Below are 18,185 nucleotides of genomic sequence, written 5' to 3'. Positions count from 1 at the left end.
AATAATGAGATTGATTTGAACATCCATGCCTCAGAAGTTTAGAATGGAACATGTTCTTCGTCAAGAAACTCAAAAAAATTAGCAAACATAGACAACCTAATAAAGTAAGCCAACTCACATTTTATCTGCAGTGAACGACTGCTTTACAGAAGGGGGAAAGAAAAAAGCAAACATGATTGTTTTCGCCTAGTGACCCGGCATCTCGAGGCTCTGAACCATTCATATTTCCAATTATTCATGGGAAGAATTTCCTTTACCAAACTAGACAGAGCAAGACAACACCACAATTCAACACAAGGGAAAAATAGTTTTCTTTCCAATATCGATCAGATCTTGGATGCTCTTTTATCCTACTACTAGTCATTAAATACTTGGAAGGAAAATAAATTATTCAGCAAACTTGGCTGCAAAAAACTAGAAAAAAGATTTAAGTAACAAGTAAACGCAACATAATTCATTAATCAGAGCAAAAAGCCCCAGCAGGCCTACATCAACTTGTGATTTGGCAAGAGTTCCACATCCACATGATCATGAGCAGATGCTATTAGCAAGATAATGAACGCTCTCTAGATTAAGGTTATTTTATCTTACTGTATCACAGTTAAATTTTCAACTTCCTGTATTATTCTACCATGATCCTGATAATAGCACTAACAAGAAAATCTCAAATATTTGGTTTAGCCAGGGTCTCCACAAATGAAACTGCAGAAGATTTAGTACCCCTAAGAAACCTCAGAACTTTTGCAGTTTTATAAGCAAAACTATACCGTGCTATAAAACGCCTGTCTACCTCAATAATGATATCACCATTTTTCAAGAACCCTAGTGGCACCAAAGCATCATGAAGCACAAATCCTTCAATATTATACAACCACATCCAAGATTCCTCGACACGATAATCTTTCATTACCCAAATCTCAAACATTCTACCATCCTTAAAAGTTGCACAAAGGTTTCCCTTAAAATTTCCAATTCTGAAGTTTGTTGTTTCCTGCTTATCAGGTCCCTTGAACTCCTCCAGCTTTCCTTCATCCAAATTGTACAAAATCACCTTTTTCCTGATACCCCAACATGCTGGCCAATGAAGATTTCCATTCACAAGAACCCCAATACTTTCACGATACACATAATCTTTATTATGCTGAATACTTTTCCAGACATATTGCCCAAGTTTGTCATTCATAACACCAAATCTGACAAAATATTTACATCCTAATACAATTACATAACCACCTGCAGCAGTGGACGAATTGGGGCCAAACCCGCAAAATGGATAATCAATACATTGGAAATTATTCTTTACCGTTTTAAACAATCCCGTGCATGGATTCCACAATGCCATGTTGTAATCTTCATAGCGAAGGCATATTAGGCCATTGTACGAACCAATTAGCCGAATATATTTAGTGTGCATTCCACCAGGTTTAGGAACCTTCTTCCATGCTTTTTCGACGTCTTCGTTGCTCAAACATGCATTGTAATTTAAAACTGCAGTTGGAGAGGTTATGAAGATTGAGAATGGACTTGAGATTATGTTGGAGATTATTGAATACCAATATTTGCAGACGCGCTGGCATGTGTAGAGGTCCTTGGGTGGAAGCCTTGACAATATATTCTCCAATATATACTGATCCATTATTCAGGAGCGTTAGTTTCAAGAATATGAAAGACGCAAATATGGTGGAAGAGGATGAAATCAAACTCGAATATCAAATATCATGATCTCTCAAGACTGTCAAAATGGGGGATGAAATAGAAACAGATATGTAACAAGTTGAGAATTCTAGTTTAAATCAAACTCGAATACCAAATAGCTTCAGCTCTCAAAACTCTCAAATAGAGAATATTGAAACACGGAAGATATATCGGAAGAGGATAAAACTAAAATCAAAATCGAAGTCTAAATCGAGCTTCTTGAGCTCTCAAAAAATATTGGAGTGAAAAATCCTCCATAGAATTTGTAAACAACGATACATAATGGACATAAGCTTCTAAATTAACATAACTGGCAGTAAGATAGGAAAATCTTCCCTAATTAATTTGTGATTGTGGGCTTCTTTTATCATGGACAGGAGATGAAAATATGAGCGCAAAATTTGCTCCACATTTACTAATGGTTTGTTTACTTTAGTCAGGTTTTACTTGGAATCCCTGTTTTAGACGGATTCATCAGTTGACATACCAAAGAAGGGTTAACTGGACTAAACCCCCTATAATTAGGGATACATTGCACTTTGTCACCCTGAGATTATTTTAGCATAATTTTGCCGCAATGCTAATTGCCGGTTATCAATGGTTCGCTTTTCCATTTGAAATATGATAAAAAGTTTGGTTAATTTTTCATGTACTGATAGTGTAGTGATTTTTTTTTTTTTTTTTACATTAGCAACTACAAATACATGACACATGTATATGATTTGAATTTATATTATATGGAATGACATAAACCTATTAGTGTAAAGAAAATTGTACACTAACAATGTATAAAAACGATAAACAAAAAAGTTTATATGCCCACATACTTGTGTTATTTCTTTCTTCCCCCCCTTTATTCTTCAGTGAAAATATTGGATCACAATAAGAATTAGGGGTGAGCAAATTCGGTTCATACTGAATTCATAACCGAATTCAAATTTAATTTGATAATTTGAAATCGGGTATTTGGTAATTTGGTACAAATTCGGTACGTACCGAATTCACTGAATTCTAACATGGTATGAAATAGGTAATGAGATTATGGATTTGGTAATAACCGATTTCGCATTCAAATTCGGTAAAATGAAATAGGGTACCGCATTACTGCATTCGAATACCAAATTAGTTTATAAAATATATAATATATAGATAAATGCTATTTAGTATTAGTATATACTACTAATATATTATTATATTATATAGGTAAATGCTATTAATAATAGTTAGTATAAGGTATTATCATGTACTTATAATAATAATAATGTATAATATATTATTTTAGTATTTGTTAATTGTTATATGACTATAACAATACAAATATATAGTAATACATAACAATATAAGATAACTATAATACTTATTATTTTATACATGAGTAACATGACTAGAATTAGATAATAATTAATACATATATGTATAATACTAAATATTAAACAATAAACATAATTAGTAATTAGAATTTAGATATTGGTAATTTGATACATCATTCATGTTTGAATTATTGAATATTTGAATGCGTAACCTGTAACTTGCAAGTATTAGTGTGTTCTAAATTTACATTACATATTTAACATAAATATTCATATTATCTATTCACTAATCTTAAGACTTTAAGTATAGACAAGACAACTAAGCAGTGTAAGTGAATGCATATGAATTGCAAATCAATGTATTAGCGTATTGACTTTCACAATAACATATGTAAGTAAATAAGTTTTATTTTGATTTGAAATAAATTATAAGTTTGTAACTAATATACCTTATCACTAATCATTGTAATTTGTAAGTTTGTAACTAATATTACTTATTATTAATTATTGTAAATTATAAATTCATTGTAACTAATATTACTTATTATTAATCATTGTAAATTATAACTTCATAAATTATCACTAATCATTGTACAGTCTAAGGTTTATTCTAGTTTAAATTAATCACTTTTTATGTGTTTCTTAAATCATAGACTAAGGATTCTAGGTATAAGTGATCAAATAAATGCCAATTAAACCACAAAATGATTAATCACTTTTTTTTAATAAATAAATTCGGTCTAACCGAATTCATTACCATTTCCGAATTCTAAATTGGTTGCGAAATGAATTCGGTTATAGCTAATTTGAAATTGAAAGCGATTTAAATTTCTATAAGTCAAATAACCGAATTCAGCTAACCGAATTATCGAATTTGTACCATTTGCTCACCCCTAATCAGAATAAGGATAGGGAAATTCGGCTACTTAACCACCAGCAAGGCTGCAAATGAGTTGGGGCCAAATTTGCAAACACATAATTATTGCATTGTCTATCACGTTGGAAGTTTTTTTCTATGTACAGTTTTCACTGATTCCATGCACAAATTCCACGAGAATAAGTTGAAAATTTTATCATGAAGACGTATTAGGCCATAATACGAACCCATATGAGCAATTGCCAAAATTTGAAGGATTAGGATGGGTTCTTCTTTTAGGGTGAAGTTCAAGGAAATTAGGACTTAGGTTCAATTTGGAAATTGTTGAAAACCAGTACCTGTAGATGGCACTTCTATCTAAATAGAGCCTCGAAAGAATATTCTCCAATATATCTAGATATCTGCTAAGTGCTAACGGAAAATCTGTGAGAAGAGGATCAAATCAAATCTTAACCAATTACGTTAAGCTCTCTAAAATATATAAGTATTAAGCTAATAGTGAAGGAAATAAAAATTAATTTTATGCAAAGCAGTTCAAAACTTTAAAATTAGGCAGATGATTGGGTTAGATGATAAAGTAAGAGAGATTTCCTATGGTCAATAACTCCCTCTTACCCCAAAAAAAAAATCCCCTAAAATTAGTCAAAAACTACAAACTTGGTGAAGCGCCAACAATCTCTTGGGCTGTTGGTCATCACCAGTACCTGTAGGTGGGAGGTTTCAAGTGTACCTTTGCCACTTAATTGTGTCTGCCACTTTCAAGTGAGTTTCTCCTACGGGGTCACTATTTTCAAGTGGCTTCCTCCGACGGAATTTTCCATCGGTTAGGCTCTCCCTCTACCTAAACTAAGCTTGAATAGGTTATACTAATGCTATCGTTGCGATAAAAAAAAAAAAAAAAAACTTGGTGAAGTTCCTTGATTTTTATTTTTACAACGGTTGGACTAATAGTTTAATAATGGGAATATTCTTACTTAAATTCGCATGATATAGGTTATCCATGACAGTGAATTGTTAACATGAAAGCCTAGAGAGCAAAGCAACAATTAAATGATTAATTTTATATACACAAGAAAGTATGAATGCACACTCTGTATATAATAATTAAAGTTTAAACTATTATCCATTAGTGTATACATTGTTAGTGTATACAAGAGTAATCTATTAACACATAAAAAGTGAGTTTTGTTTTTCTAATAGGGGCTGAGTGGGATTTAAGCAATGGGGAAGGAACAGGAGGAATAAAACCTAGAACTTAAAGGTAGTTTTAACTTTAACTACTAGATCAATAGTAATACTTGGTTCTTTGGGGAGAGTGCCCATTGCCACTGACATATGATCTAGGAAAACGGTATAATGTTACTGCTAATACTGACTCTGCTAAGATATGGATGTTTTTAACTTGGTTCAACACTTTAAGATAATTTGCTAGATGAACTAAGTTTACTTATCTCCTTGCTCCAAACGTAATTGGGTTTACTTTCATTATGTTAGTCTCAGAGAATGGTAGCAGATATAGGCCAGTTGCCTCTGATCATTAGAAGTCAGAACAAACAATTAGAAGAAAGGATAATTAATAAGTACATTGCAAATTGTACCTTCCACAACCACCACCACTCATCCCCCAAAACTAGCCACCACCTCCCACGACCTGGCCCTCTTCCCACCACTCCCTACTCCTTCCCCATCCCCTCCTCTTTTTTCCTCTTCTTTTTTTTTTTTTTTTTCCGACAACGATAGATGTTGTATAACCTACTCTAGTCTAGTCTAAGGGAAGGGGCAGGGGGATGGTCAACTAAGACCAGCCACATATTGTGGCCAAATTGTGGGAGGCAGGGGTTGATCCCTTGACCTCCAGCATCACCATTATGGTGATGACCACTGGACCAAATGGCCAGTGGCCTCTTTTTTCCTCTTCTCACTTCTTCCACCTTGTCACCACCGTCCCTCCTCTCTCTACCCTTCTCCTCCCTCCCTCCCTCTCCTTCATCCCCACTGCCTCTCATACCGTGCACCACCGATCTTATGACTTATTGGGTATATGTCCAATAATTGTTCAATGGCCACTATAAAACCTCTCCATAAGGTGGTGAACAACGCAAGGAAAGTATCAATTTGCTATTTAATGTATATAATGCAACATATCTTTGGACGTAAAAATTAGAAAAGAGATTTAAGTAACAAATAAACCCAACATAGTTCATTAATCAACTTGTGATGTAGCAAGACTTCCACATCCACATAACCATGAGCAGATGCTATTAGCAAGAGAATGAATGCTGTCTAGGTTAAAGTTATTTTATCTTACAGTATCACAATTAAATTCAACTTCCTGTATTATTCTACCATGATCCTGATAATAGCACTACAGGAAAATCTCAAATATTTGGTTTAGCCAAGGTCTCCACAAATGAAACTGCAGAAGATTTAGTACCACCAAGAAACGTCAGAACTTTTGCAGTTTTATAACCAATATGTTATAAAACGTCTATTTACCTCAATAATGATATCACCATTCTTCAAGAACCCTAATGGCACCAAAATATCATGAAGTACAAATCCTTCAATGTTAAACAACCACATCCAAAATTCCTCAACACCATAATCTTTTATTACCCAAATCTCAAACCTTCTACCAATTGAAGAAAGGTTTCCCTTAAAATTTCGAACTCTGAAGTCTATTTTTTGCTGCCACAGTGGATTATTGAAGAAAGGTTTTCCTTAAAATTTCCAACTCTGAAGTCTGTTTTTCACTGCCACAGTGGCTTAATTCTATCTTTATCAAGTGCCTTGAACTCCTCCAGCTTTCCTTCATCCAAATTGTACAAAACCACCTTTGTCCTGATACCCCAACACGCTGGCCAATGAAGATTTCCATTCACAAGGACCCCAATACTTTCAAGATACACGTAATCTACGTAATCTTTATTATGCTGAATACTTTTCCAGACATATGGCCCGAGTTTTTCATTCATAACACCAATTCTGACAAACTAATTACAGCCTTATACAACAACATAACCACCTGCAGCAGTAGACGAGTTCGGGCCAAACCCGCAAAATGGATAATCAATACATTGGAAATTGTTCTTTACCGTTTTAAACAATCACGTGGATTTTACAATGCTATGTTTTAATGTTCATTACAAAGGCATATTTGACCGTTTTACGAACCGATTCACCAGGTTTAGGAACTTTCTTCCATGCATTTTGGACATCTTTGTAGTCAAACATGCGTTGTAATCTAAAACTGCAGTTGGGGAGGTTACAAGGATTGAGAATGGACTTGAGATTGTGTTGGAGATTTTTGAATACCAATATTTGCAGACCCGCTGGCATGTGTAGAGGTCCTTGAGTGGAAGCCTTGAGAGTATATTCTCCAATAGATACTGATGCATTATTCAGGAGCATTAGTTTCAAGAATGTGAAAGATGGAAATATAGTGGAAAGGGATGAAATCAAACTCGAATATCAAATATCTTTAGCTCTGAAAACTATCAAGGATGAAATAAAAACGGATATGTAACAAGTTGATAACCCCGGCTTGGCACGTATGCAAGAACCCCGGATTCCTATCAAGAGTCTTGTTTGGTGCAGGGCTATGCGAGTGGGCTTCCTTTTCTTGAATCGTGGCAGCAAGCTAGATAAATAGCCCAACGTAGATGCCCAAGTAAAAAATTGGCCCATGATTGGCCTGAATTGTCCAGTTGCGTCATTACAAGAAAAAATTAGCTATTGTGAGTAACTAATTTGGTCACAAAAGCTATTGATCAGTTCTCATCTAATTTTGGAAACTTGATTTTAGCTTTTAATTTTGGAAAAGCTATTTTATTGTGTTCTCAACTGATTTTAAAAAATTGATTTTAGATTGTTTAGGCCCAAAAAAGCTAATAATCAGAAGGAGGTTTTGAGGTGCTTTTGGATTTTGATTTGGGCTTACTTTTTCACATAGACAAAATTACCCTTCAAATTTTAACATAATTATTAAATCATCTAAAGATTAGATAACTTTTTATGGCCTTTCTATTTTCTTCATTTTCTCATTTCACTTCTAGATTCATCTATATATCCCATGTTTTTCTCATCCATCAATTCATAGGCTTCATAAGCAAAGTAATTAAGTACATCAAAAATTATTTAATTAGTACAAAAATTTATTTATGTAGCATTTAAGGGTAATATGGTCATCTTCTTGTTAAAATCATCTTTTTAACTTTTTTTCAAGAATATCTCTGCATTTATTAAAATAGCTTTTGAAATAGTAAACGAGAACACATTCTGTAAATTAACTTTTACAAAATCAGAATCAATTGAGAACATGCTCGTAATATCATTATCCATCACAAATAGATTTACGACTTCAATAGAGGAGAAGCAAAAGAAAGGCTTTATATAAAATTCTCGTAGAATCAAGAATGAAGTTTTCATTCACCCCACGGGTGGAAATATGAATCTAAATTTGGTAAATGACTCGTGTTATAATCTTTTACATTCTTTGCCTTTTCGTTCATCACCTCGTGACTTGTAAATAAGGATTACTGTCCACGTAATTAAAAGACCAATTGTAAATCACAAATGAATTTTAAACTATTATTTATGCCTTGAAGACTAAGCCATACTTTTTGGTTAGCACCACCAGTATGATGTTAGTTTTTGCAATTCACAACAATCTAACAACTTAGTCATGGCTGCAATGTAATATAATCGCAGTCTAAAAAATTAGCACATGAAAGAATTTGCTACAACATATGTCGCAGTTTCTTTTATTTTATTACACAAATAAAACAGCTTGATTTATATTGCTAGCTACAAACTACATGTATTTTTCTTTTGTACATTTGGTTCCAACTAGAGCTCGAACCATCAGGGTATGTCTTTGTTGTGACAATAAGGATGAGGTTCTTTCTGATTTGAGACAAGCACTTGAAACCTTGCTACGAGAACAGCAAGGGCAGAAATTTAAACCTTAGGAAGTACGATGATGAGTCATGAATGTGTTAGAGATGACCGGCTGCGATCAAGCGAATCTGGAGAACTCTACATGACTAATTCCACTTTATACCTCTTGAACTTGTATCTTATTCTCACTTTGTACCCTAAATTTTAATTTTGGCCATATTATGCCCTAACTCTCGAATTCGTCCTATTTGAATCTAATCACTAACATTGCAAGCATGCACGAATATGCAAGTTATAATTAAAAAATTAGAAAGTGCAGATGACAAACTTTCCCTCATTTTAATAATTCCCTAATGTAGATGCCTTGATTCTCAAATTTCACATTCCTTTTTTCCAAACTTTCTCAAATATCTTCCACAAACTTGGAAAGACTTATTAAGTATGGGGTAAGTAAAATATGCATTGTAATTGCAGCAAATAAGACCCATATAGCTTGAATAAAAAGAACGCTCAACATTTTAGAATAGGATTAATTACAATTTACCCCCTTGAACTTGACCCTTTTATAGCACTTTGCCTCCCTGAACTTTAAATATATACACTTTATCCCCTTCGTTGACTAGTCAAACATTACTGATAAATTCTCCACCCAAAATTTTAACAAAATGACAGTAATGACCTTACGTAATAGTTCTAAACTAATGTTATACTTTTAATTAGAATATAAAACATCTTATTTGAAAAAACACAAGGCCACATGATTTAAAAAATAAAAAGTAAAGATGGTATAATACCAAAGAATTGAAAAATTGTATTGTTGAGAAAAGAAGAATTTAAAAATTTCTAAAACATCTGCACAAGTTTTCCATCGCTTATCTTTCTTTGTTAAATTATAAGTGGATTAGTTTTGTTAATTTTTATTTACCTTGCAACCTTTACAAGATTTTCATGAGTCAATAAAATGCTATTTGGTGATTTTGTACTGCATTCATATCTTGCTTTATATTTTGTTTGAATTCTACATTTAAAACATCTAAAATTTGTCTAAATACATTTTTCAATACATTTTTATTTTTAATCATTTTTATCACATATAAAACACATTAAAAAGTGCTACAATAAAAGAATATAAGCAAATATATTTCATTCTGAATGCACTAATTGATTTTATTTCACTTAAAATAAGTATTGGTATTAGCATTGAGATAATACACTGAGTTCCTTAGACATCTTTATTGTGAATTATCTAATTCATTTTAATACTAAAAGATCGAAATGCATAGTATAATTGTGTTTAGATGCATTTAGCAATTATTAAAAAATATATATTTATTATGTTACAATTATTATGTGTGTTTAATAATTAGGCAGGGATATCTAAATGTACAAATTTACATAAACTTACATACATGTAGATTTTGAAATTACCCAGGTCCGAACTCAATTATTGAACCACACATGGCATTGACTTGGATATACTACAGTCCAAGCATTACGCCAATCACTTTGTTAATTACTGTTTTGTTTTTGGTAGAAATAGGAGTGTTGATTATTTACCAGTATAGTTGAGTCTCTACGAATAATCCCTATAATATATGCAAAAGCTAATAATTTAACCCAACAAGTGGTAAATTACAATGGTTGAGTTTAGCTGATAATCATGAGGTTTCTCATTTGACTCTCGAGTCGTTACCTTTTTTCCTATCCTCTTGTAAGATTTAGAGTCTGCCGTTAGATTCGAAAAAAAAAAAAAGTTAAAAGACATCAAATTTGACACTCAAGCTTGATAAGAAATCTGCACAACTGTTTCAACTAACTATAAGACTGTTAAAACCTGACCTGATTTCCCTCGGAATAGGTCTTGCATTATGCTATCAAAGAAAAATATGAGGAGGCATTTCACACTTGGCATTCAGCGGATCTGTAGCCAAAACATGGTGAATTACTCTTTTCAACACCAATGATTTGCGTGATTCTTTGACCAAGCTAGGCAATGACATGACACGGTGAGGGACACCATAGTAACATGTGTTAAGAAAAATACAGAAAGGCCTAGCCAGCATATTTGCTAATTGTACTTGTTTGGACTTATTAACGCAGCAAAACAACGCTAGAAGGCTCCAGTTTTTGTTTGTTTATCTTTGCAAGGATTATAAGAAAGGGCCTAATGCTTTTTAATGATATTTTCAAGATTCACAGCGTCAATATTAAGGCCTATTTTGGTACTTAAAAGTGTTTAAAGATAATAAAATTTTCATTACCATAATTCTTGTTTGATGTGTATTCTTTTAACAGTCCATGATTATATTGTGTTATCTCAAATCTTTTAGGAGAATTTCAGTTCCTATGATTCATATTTTCCAATCCTGAAATTCCCGCTATTTTACAAATCTTTGGCTTTAACATTGAAGAAAAAATTTTTTGTTCAAGCAAAGCCCAAAGAGAGGGAACATCATTTTCAAACCAAGAAAAGAACAATAATTTTACTTGAAAGCCATGGGACTGACAAATCAACCAATCACTATCATTGAGGAGATTCTTTTGATACCAAGAAAAGAACTGTAGGCTCATCTCTATAGTTTGACTTGCAAACTTGCAATTATAGAATATACCGTCATAGCCAAGTGGGCTTCAGTGCGTATCCCAAAAGTCTCCTTGTTTCCTCTATATTCTCAAGCAAAGCTGTTATATGTTGATATGAAAGAGGAAGTTATCACTAACTGAACAACTTTCTAATGGCCTCTTCTTCCACAATTTGTCCACCTTTTCAATTTTCAGCAAAGTATTATCACCCTTCCAATGATGGAAGCAGCTGTGTGAGGGATAGCAGTTTCTTTGGAGGGAAACCAGTGCTGAATCAAGGTGTTGGCTATTCTGTGATTCTTGGATTTGGAGCATTCTTTGCTGTTTTCACCTCTTTCTTGGTATTAAGTTTATACACCTTCTCAAGTCTATGTTATTGAAGTTTTCCTGCCTAGTGAAGTTTCGAACTGGTTTCTGTCTAGATAGGATGTGTTCACTTGACCGAATCCTGTTGACAAATTTTTCTCAGCATAACTGCATCTCGATGTTCACCTGGTATTAGATACTTCTTGATAGATGAATTCTTAGATAGACAGTGCATATTCGTCGTGATTGAAGCATATGAATGGAGAGTAAACTTGAAATTAGGACCAAAACTGAGTAATTGCTTCACCCAAAATGCTTGGTAATTTGATGCATTAAACTCTCAGCATGTTGGATATCTGTTCAATTCTTTTTTGTCTCAAGTGTTCTGCTTTCATGTTTGTCTTTCTTTTTTTTTTTCGAAACGATAGGATTTTTCATTGCTTTAATGAGAAAGAGTACATATACGAGCAACGGCTCGAGAGAAGCTATACAAAAAGTGTTCTAAGAACACTGAGGAAACAGTCTTTCCTCATCAACAATAACGCCTAAAGCATCTTCACTTAATTTTTTGCTAACTAACATATGTTCTTGTCTACACAAGTCAAAAGAGCACATGCAAAACAACCTCTGTAACTTAGAGATGTCTTCCAGTACTGTTGCCATCTTGATGTCCGCAGGGCTCTGCTGTTTGATTTGTCTCCATAGCTCCTTGTTACAAAACTTCAGCTTCACCTTACTCCAGTTTCGATGCACAGCTTTGCACAAGGCCAGCTTCAGAGCTAGTGCATCGTCTAGGCCTTTGCTTCCCAAACTGATCTCATTCATTAACCACCCTGTCATTCTATTCCTTGCATATTCCTTAACTGTGACTCCTATCCCAACAGTATGCTGTCCTTTTTTCTTTGTTGTTTCTATCTCCATTATCACAGCTCCCTCATTCGTAAAGTTCTGATCTTGCAAATCTTGCCTAGGGGCTGTTTCTTCTGTGCTCTTTCCAAATGTCGTGCCCTCTTCCTGCAGCTGTTCCATCCAATCCTTGTGTGCTCTTGCTATTGTTTTGAAAGGTGTAACTATGTCAGATTTCTCGAATTCCCTCTTATTTCTTTCTTTTCACACCTGCCATAGGATATTAGCCGTTAAACCAATGTGTTCCAACCCCTCTGGTCTAAACCGTGCTTCTGAAATCCTTAGCCACCATCGCTTGAAGTTCCCTTGTTGGTCCTTTGCCCCATCCCACTGAATAGGAGCTGCCTTCCAAATGTTCATCGAATGAGGACAGGTCAACAGGAGGTGTTCTACTGTTTCCTGTGCAGTTCCACAAGTTGTACAAGTAGGATCACCCTGTCCCGATCATGTTTGTCAGAGTGGCATTTCCTCCTCCCTCTCCTTTTGGCTTTCCCCGTGGTTTCTGAGTAGTGGCTTTATTTGGAAAAATGTGCATCCAAATAGAGAATAAAACCAATTGGTGATGACTTGTTTTGGTAGGAAAAGAATGTGATTACCAAATTAAAATTCCACGGAGATTTACAATTGCAAAGGTGAGTTCTAGCAGCAGATTAAAGAAACAGACCCGTCACCAAAAAACCCTTCTGTTCGTTCTTCTTCACTAGATGTAAGTCTTTTCAATGACAATTAAAATCTATTAATTCAGGAAAACAGTGTTTCCTTGTGCATCAGAAAGTCGTGCTCAAGCCTTTCACAATTTAAAACTGCAACAGGCATTTTCCGTGCAAAAAAAGTCTCAAAATTTCAGTCCTTACATGAGTACTAAGACCGTCGTAGCGTTTTCTATTTGATGTAAAATCAGGTATGGTTAGAAAAGCGGTATGTTGGATCCCGCCACACATCAGAATGGTTCAATACGGCAGGCAGAAATGTTAAGACAGGACTTATTGCTAGCGTTATTGTATCTCAGGTAACATGAAGAAATTGTTTCAGCTCTGGCTTTGTTCTAAAAATTAAGTTCAAATATGGTATGCAGTGGACATGGGCTGCAACAATTTTACAAAGTTCAAATGTTGCCTGGGAATATGGAATCAGCGGCCCCTTCTGGTATGCAAGTGGTGCTACAATACAAGTATGTATGAGATCAACATCTCTTAATTACTCTGAAAATAATTTTTGGGGCATTCCTGATGAAAGAAGACAGAACATTACTAGTTTTGTGCTCACGAACAGGTACTCTTGTTCGGTGTAATGGCAATAGAGATCAAAAGGAAAGCTCCTCACGCACACACAGTTTGCGAAATTGTGAAGGCTAGGTCTGTGTCCATTTGGAATATCTTAGCAGCTTATCTAAATCTTACGGATCCTCATTTTGGTTGCAACAGTTTTTCTCCTGACAGAATAAACTCTCTTCTGCTTCACCAGATGGGGAACTGCTGCTCATCTTGTCTTTCTTACTTTCTGCTTTATGACAAACATAATTGTTACCGCCATGCTTCTACTTGGTGGTTCTGCAGTCGTGAATGCTCTTACAGGGGTTGATATATATGCAGCAAGCTTTCTGATACCTCTTGGTGTAATCATCTACACTCTAGCAGGAGGCTTGAAAGCCACTTTCTTGGCTAGCTACATACATTCTGTAATAGGTGTGATACTGCAGCTAGATACATCACTTCATTATTTTTAGACTAGAGATAAAACTTTGTAAACCTACAATTCTTTATCTCAACACCTTTCATCTTCTTTTCACTTTTCAGTTCATGTGGTATTAGTCGTCTTTGTGTACCTAGTGTACGTTGCAAGCAGTGAGCTTGGTAGCCCAAGCACCGTATACAGACGTTTATTGGAGGTTGCCAGCAAATCAAGAAGTTGTCAAGAACCACTTTCTCATGTTGGGCAATCTTGTGGTCCTGTAAGTGGAAATTTCAAGGGTTCTTATGTTACAATGCTGAGTTCTGGTGGTCTAGTTTTTGGGATTATCAACATTGTTGGAAATTTTGGAACAGTTTTTGTTGACAATGTAAGTTCTTCATCACTTGTTCTCTATGTACCTAAACTATTTTTGCTCATCACTTGTCAAGAATCACTTATTCTCTATGCACCTAAATCTGTCATTGGAACTACAGGGATACTGGGTAAGCGCTATTGCAGCAAGGCCATCATCCACTCACAAGGGGTACTTGTTGGGTGGATTGGTTTGGTTTGCTGTACCATTCTCTTTGGCAACATCACTAGGTATAGGAGCATTAGCACTAGATCTCCCAATAACAGCAAGTGAAGCAAGCCATGGACTTGTACCTCCTGCAACAGCTATTGCTTTAATGGGAAAAGGGGGATCCATTCTCCTACTTACAATGCTTTTTATGTAAGTTTTCAACTAGAGGAATAATTTCAGTCAAAATGTGATTTTCATCAAAGGCCATTTAGAGAAGTCCTCCTTGTTTATTTAACCACTGAAACTTTCAATCATCAGGGCTGTAACATCTGCTGGTTCATCTGAGCTCATTGCTGTCTCGTCGCTATGTACTTATGATATCTATCGTACTTACATAAATCCAGACGCAAGTGGTAGACAAATCCTAAAAGTCTCCAGATGCGTGGTCCTTGCTTTTGGATGTTTTATGGGCATCTTAGCAGTCATCTTAAACAAAGCTGGAGTTTCTCTTGGATGGATGTACCTAGCAATGGGAGTTTTTATTGGCTCGGCAGTTCCTCCCATAGCTTTTATGCTGCTATGGCGTAAAGCGAATTCATTTGGTGCCATTCTTGGAACAGTCACTGGTTGTGTTTTGGGAATAATCACTTGGTTATCAGTAACAAAAGTTGAATATGGGAGGGTAAATCTTGATACAACAGGACGGAATGCACCTATGCTAGCTGGAAACCTTGTCTCTATCCTGACTGGTGGAGCTGTTCATGCTTTCTGTAGTTTCTTGTGGCCTCAAGATTATGACTGGGACACTACCAAGAAGATAACGATGGTTGAAAAGGAAAAAAGTGACTTACCAATTGACGAGTTTAAAGAAGAAAAGTTGATCAGGGCAAAAGCATGGATAATTAAATGGGGAGTTGGTTTTACCATTGTAATTGGACTACTGTGGCCTCTGCTTACACTTCCTGCTGGTAAGCCTACAACTTTTTATCATATTCTCATATTTTAGATCATAGGAACCAAAATTTTCATTCTCCTAAAGATGCAGAAACATGTAGCAGTAATCCATAATCCACACATCATAAAGTACTCAATAAATAAGAAACATTAACTAGTGCACTGCATACTCACAAAGCCTTCAAAGTTGCAAAAGAACCATAATGAGCCAAACGGTATATTAGGCATAGACTTTGTGATGAAATTATCCAAGACAGTGAATTCATATACCCATTATTTCATTGGTAATGCATTATTTCCATACGGCCCACTAGATTTTAGCATGTGTTTCCGGAGATACAAATGTTCCGCATTACAGGAAGATAGAATTTCTGCAGTTGCTAGTATCTTACTTCTAATTGTCTAGAGTCTCATTATGTTCAGTGTTTTATGAAGTTACACTTCATTGTATCTGATAGAACAGGAGCTAGTTGAAAAACAACTAGTAGAAACTAAGATGCATCTTTTTTCTTTGTTTGGGCACCTATAGGGGTAGAGATCAACTTTAGATCCTAAATTTTGACAGAAAGCAGGCAAATAAGACCACCATGTTCATTTTATTGGATATTTTTCATTAAACCACTCGACTGAAACAGGGAAGATAGAAGGCATGGCCCATCAATTTCCTCAAACTAGAAGTTCAGGATATAGGATGAAACCACATTGACTAGCTGACTTTCATTTTCATTTCAAGTTAACTAGGTGACGGTCACTAATTTTAACTTCCATTTTTGAAGTTCAAACAATGTCTACCTAATGTTGCAGGGCAATTCAACAGAGGATACTTCACATTCTGGGCTGTCGTAGCTATTGCATGGGGTACAATTGCTTCAGCTGTAATTATTGTTTTACCACTAACAGAAAGCTGGAAAACCATCCAAAGTGTACTTCTTGGTATGTTTACAAACGACAGGCTAATGGAAAAGATTGAAGAATTGAACTTTAAACTGCAAACTGTATTATCAGCACTGCCTGAAGCAGAGAGAATTTACTTACTCGAGAAAGAGAAGACAAAGAAGAGAGAAGCATCAGAAATCGAAGCTCAAATCATTCCTTCATAAACGAGTACATCCCTGTTTAGAAGTAGCTCACCAAAACAGAGTTGTGAAAGCTGTTGATAACAAAACCGAAGTCAGCAATATATATCCTGGACTGAGTTTTCTCCAGTGCTATTATCTGTGAAAATCCTTATATTTAATATCGTGCAGCATATATGGATCTTCTCACCTTGAAAATTGGATGCTGTAAGTCATATTTACGTAAAAAACTGATATACTTTTGAACATCAACCTTTTGTGTAGATTTTTTTTTTTAACACTGTAAGAGAAACTCTTCTCCAAGCATCAACAAAAATTTCAATGGTTGAGGAATTAGAGATACCAGGTTTCTGGCACATTGCAGAGGAGGACGATGATACTTCCTAAGTAGGCAAGAGAATTATGCTGAACACTAATTTATCTGGTTTCTGGCACACTGCTAGTGATGCCAAGAACAAGCATAGCTTCTCTCTAAATGAATGGAGACGCTTTGTTTAGTCCATGGGTAGAACCATTTTTGTACTCTTAGATCCGACTTTAAGTGGAAAGAGACCTTAGCTGAAACCAGAGTAAGGTCTGCATAAAGATAAGCATACGTACCCTTAAAATGTACATTGCTATACTGAAGAATATCAAGACGATTACATTTCTCTGCAATTTACTCCAACATGTTTTTCTTTCTCAATTCTTGTCCCCCTCCAAACGTTGTCAATCTTTTAGCACTAATTTTACCTTTCTAATAAAGAAAAAAGACTACCATTCTCTCCTGAATGAAGTTCCACAGGGAGCCTGATGTATTAAAATAATGAGATTGATTTAACCATCCATGCCTCACAAGTTTAGAATGAAACATGTTTTTCGTCAAGAAACTCAAAAAAATTAGCAAACATGCGCCAATTACATAGACAACCTAATAAAGGAAGCCAACTCACATTTTATCTGCAGTGAACTACTGCTTTACAGAAGGGGGAAAGAAAAAAGGATACATGATTATTTTTACTTAATGACCCAGCAAATCAAGGCACTGAACCATTCATTTTTCCAATTATTCATGGGAAGAATTTCTTTTATCAAAACTAGAGCATCTTGAAATTAGCCAGAGCAAGACAACACCACAAATCAACACAAGGAAAAAATAGTTTTCTTTCCAATATCGATCAGATCTTGGATGCTCTTTTAAACTACTAGTCATTAAATACTTAGAAGGAAAATAAATTATTCAGCAAACTCGGCTATTCCAGAATACTACATTAGCCACGTATTGTGTTGTGTATTACAGGTGCAACAGCATCTTGAGAAGCTTGATATATTTCCAATGATGAGAACTTTATGCCGAAGGGCTAACAAACACTGCAACTTAGAGAGTCTAATTTTACTACACTGAA

At 35.0% G+C, this 18,185-nt stretch overlaps 2 protein-coding genes across 3 annotated transcripts; one reads left to right on the top strand and one right to left on the bottom strand.

The window, feature by feature from the left end:
* Nucleotides 1-664: 664 nt before the first annotated feature.
* LOC113704461 (F-box/kelch-repeat protein At3g23880-like) lies at nucleotides 665-1,636 on the bottom strand. Its single transcript, XM_027226364.2, has one exon. The coding sequence runs from the start codon at nucleotides 1,634-1,636 to the stop codon at nucleotides 665-667; it is 972 nt and encodes a 323-aa protein (XP_027082165.2).
* Nucleotides 1,637-10,996: 9,360 nt separating this feature from the next.
* Nucleotides 10,997-16,998, top strand: LOC140013048 (urea-proton symporter DUR3-like). 2 transcript variants are annotated; one of them, XM_072062045.1, is made up of 9 exons: nucleotides 10,997-11,705; nucleotides 13,478-13,585; nucleotides 13,652-13,747; nucleotides 13,849-13,931; nucleotides 14,041-14,261; nucleotides 14,373-14,635; nucleotides 14,742-14,980; nucleotides 15,089-15,738; nucleotides 16,529-16,998. In XM_072062045.1, exons 1-9 carry the CDS (start codon nucleotides 11,517-11,519, stop codon nucleotides 16,822-16,824), a joined length of 2,145 nt encoding a protein of 714 aa, XP_071918146.1. In that variant the 5' UTR covers nucleotides 10,997-11,516; the 3' UTR covers nucleotides 16,825-16,998. The 2 variants fall into 2 exon arrangements, with proteins under 2 accessions (XP_071918146.1, XP_071918147.1); XM_072062046.1 differs by lacking the exon at nucleotides 13,478-13,585.
* The last annotated feature ends 1,187 nt before the right edge of the window (nucleotides 16,999-18,185 follow it).

Source organism: Coffea arabica, chromosome 8e (assembly GCF_036785885.1).
Source record: "Coffea arabica cultivar ET-39 chromosome 8e, Coffea Arabica ET-39 HiFi, whole genome shotgun sequence".
Taxonomy (NCBI): domain Eukaryota; kingdom Viridiplantae; phylum Streptophyta; class Magnoliopsida; order Gentianales; family Rubiaceae; genus Coffea; species Coffea arabica.
Note: the sequence above shows the minus strand (reverse complement) of the source record. Positions and strands in the feature narration are given on the sequence as shown.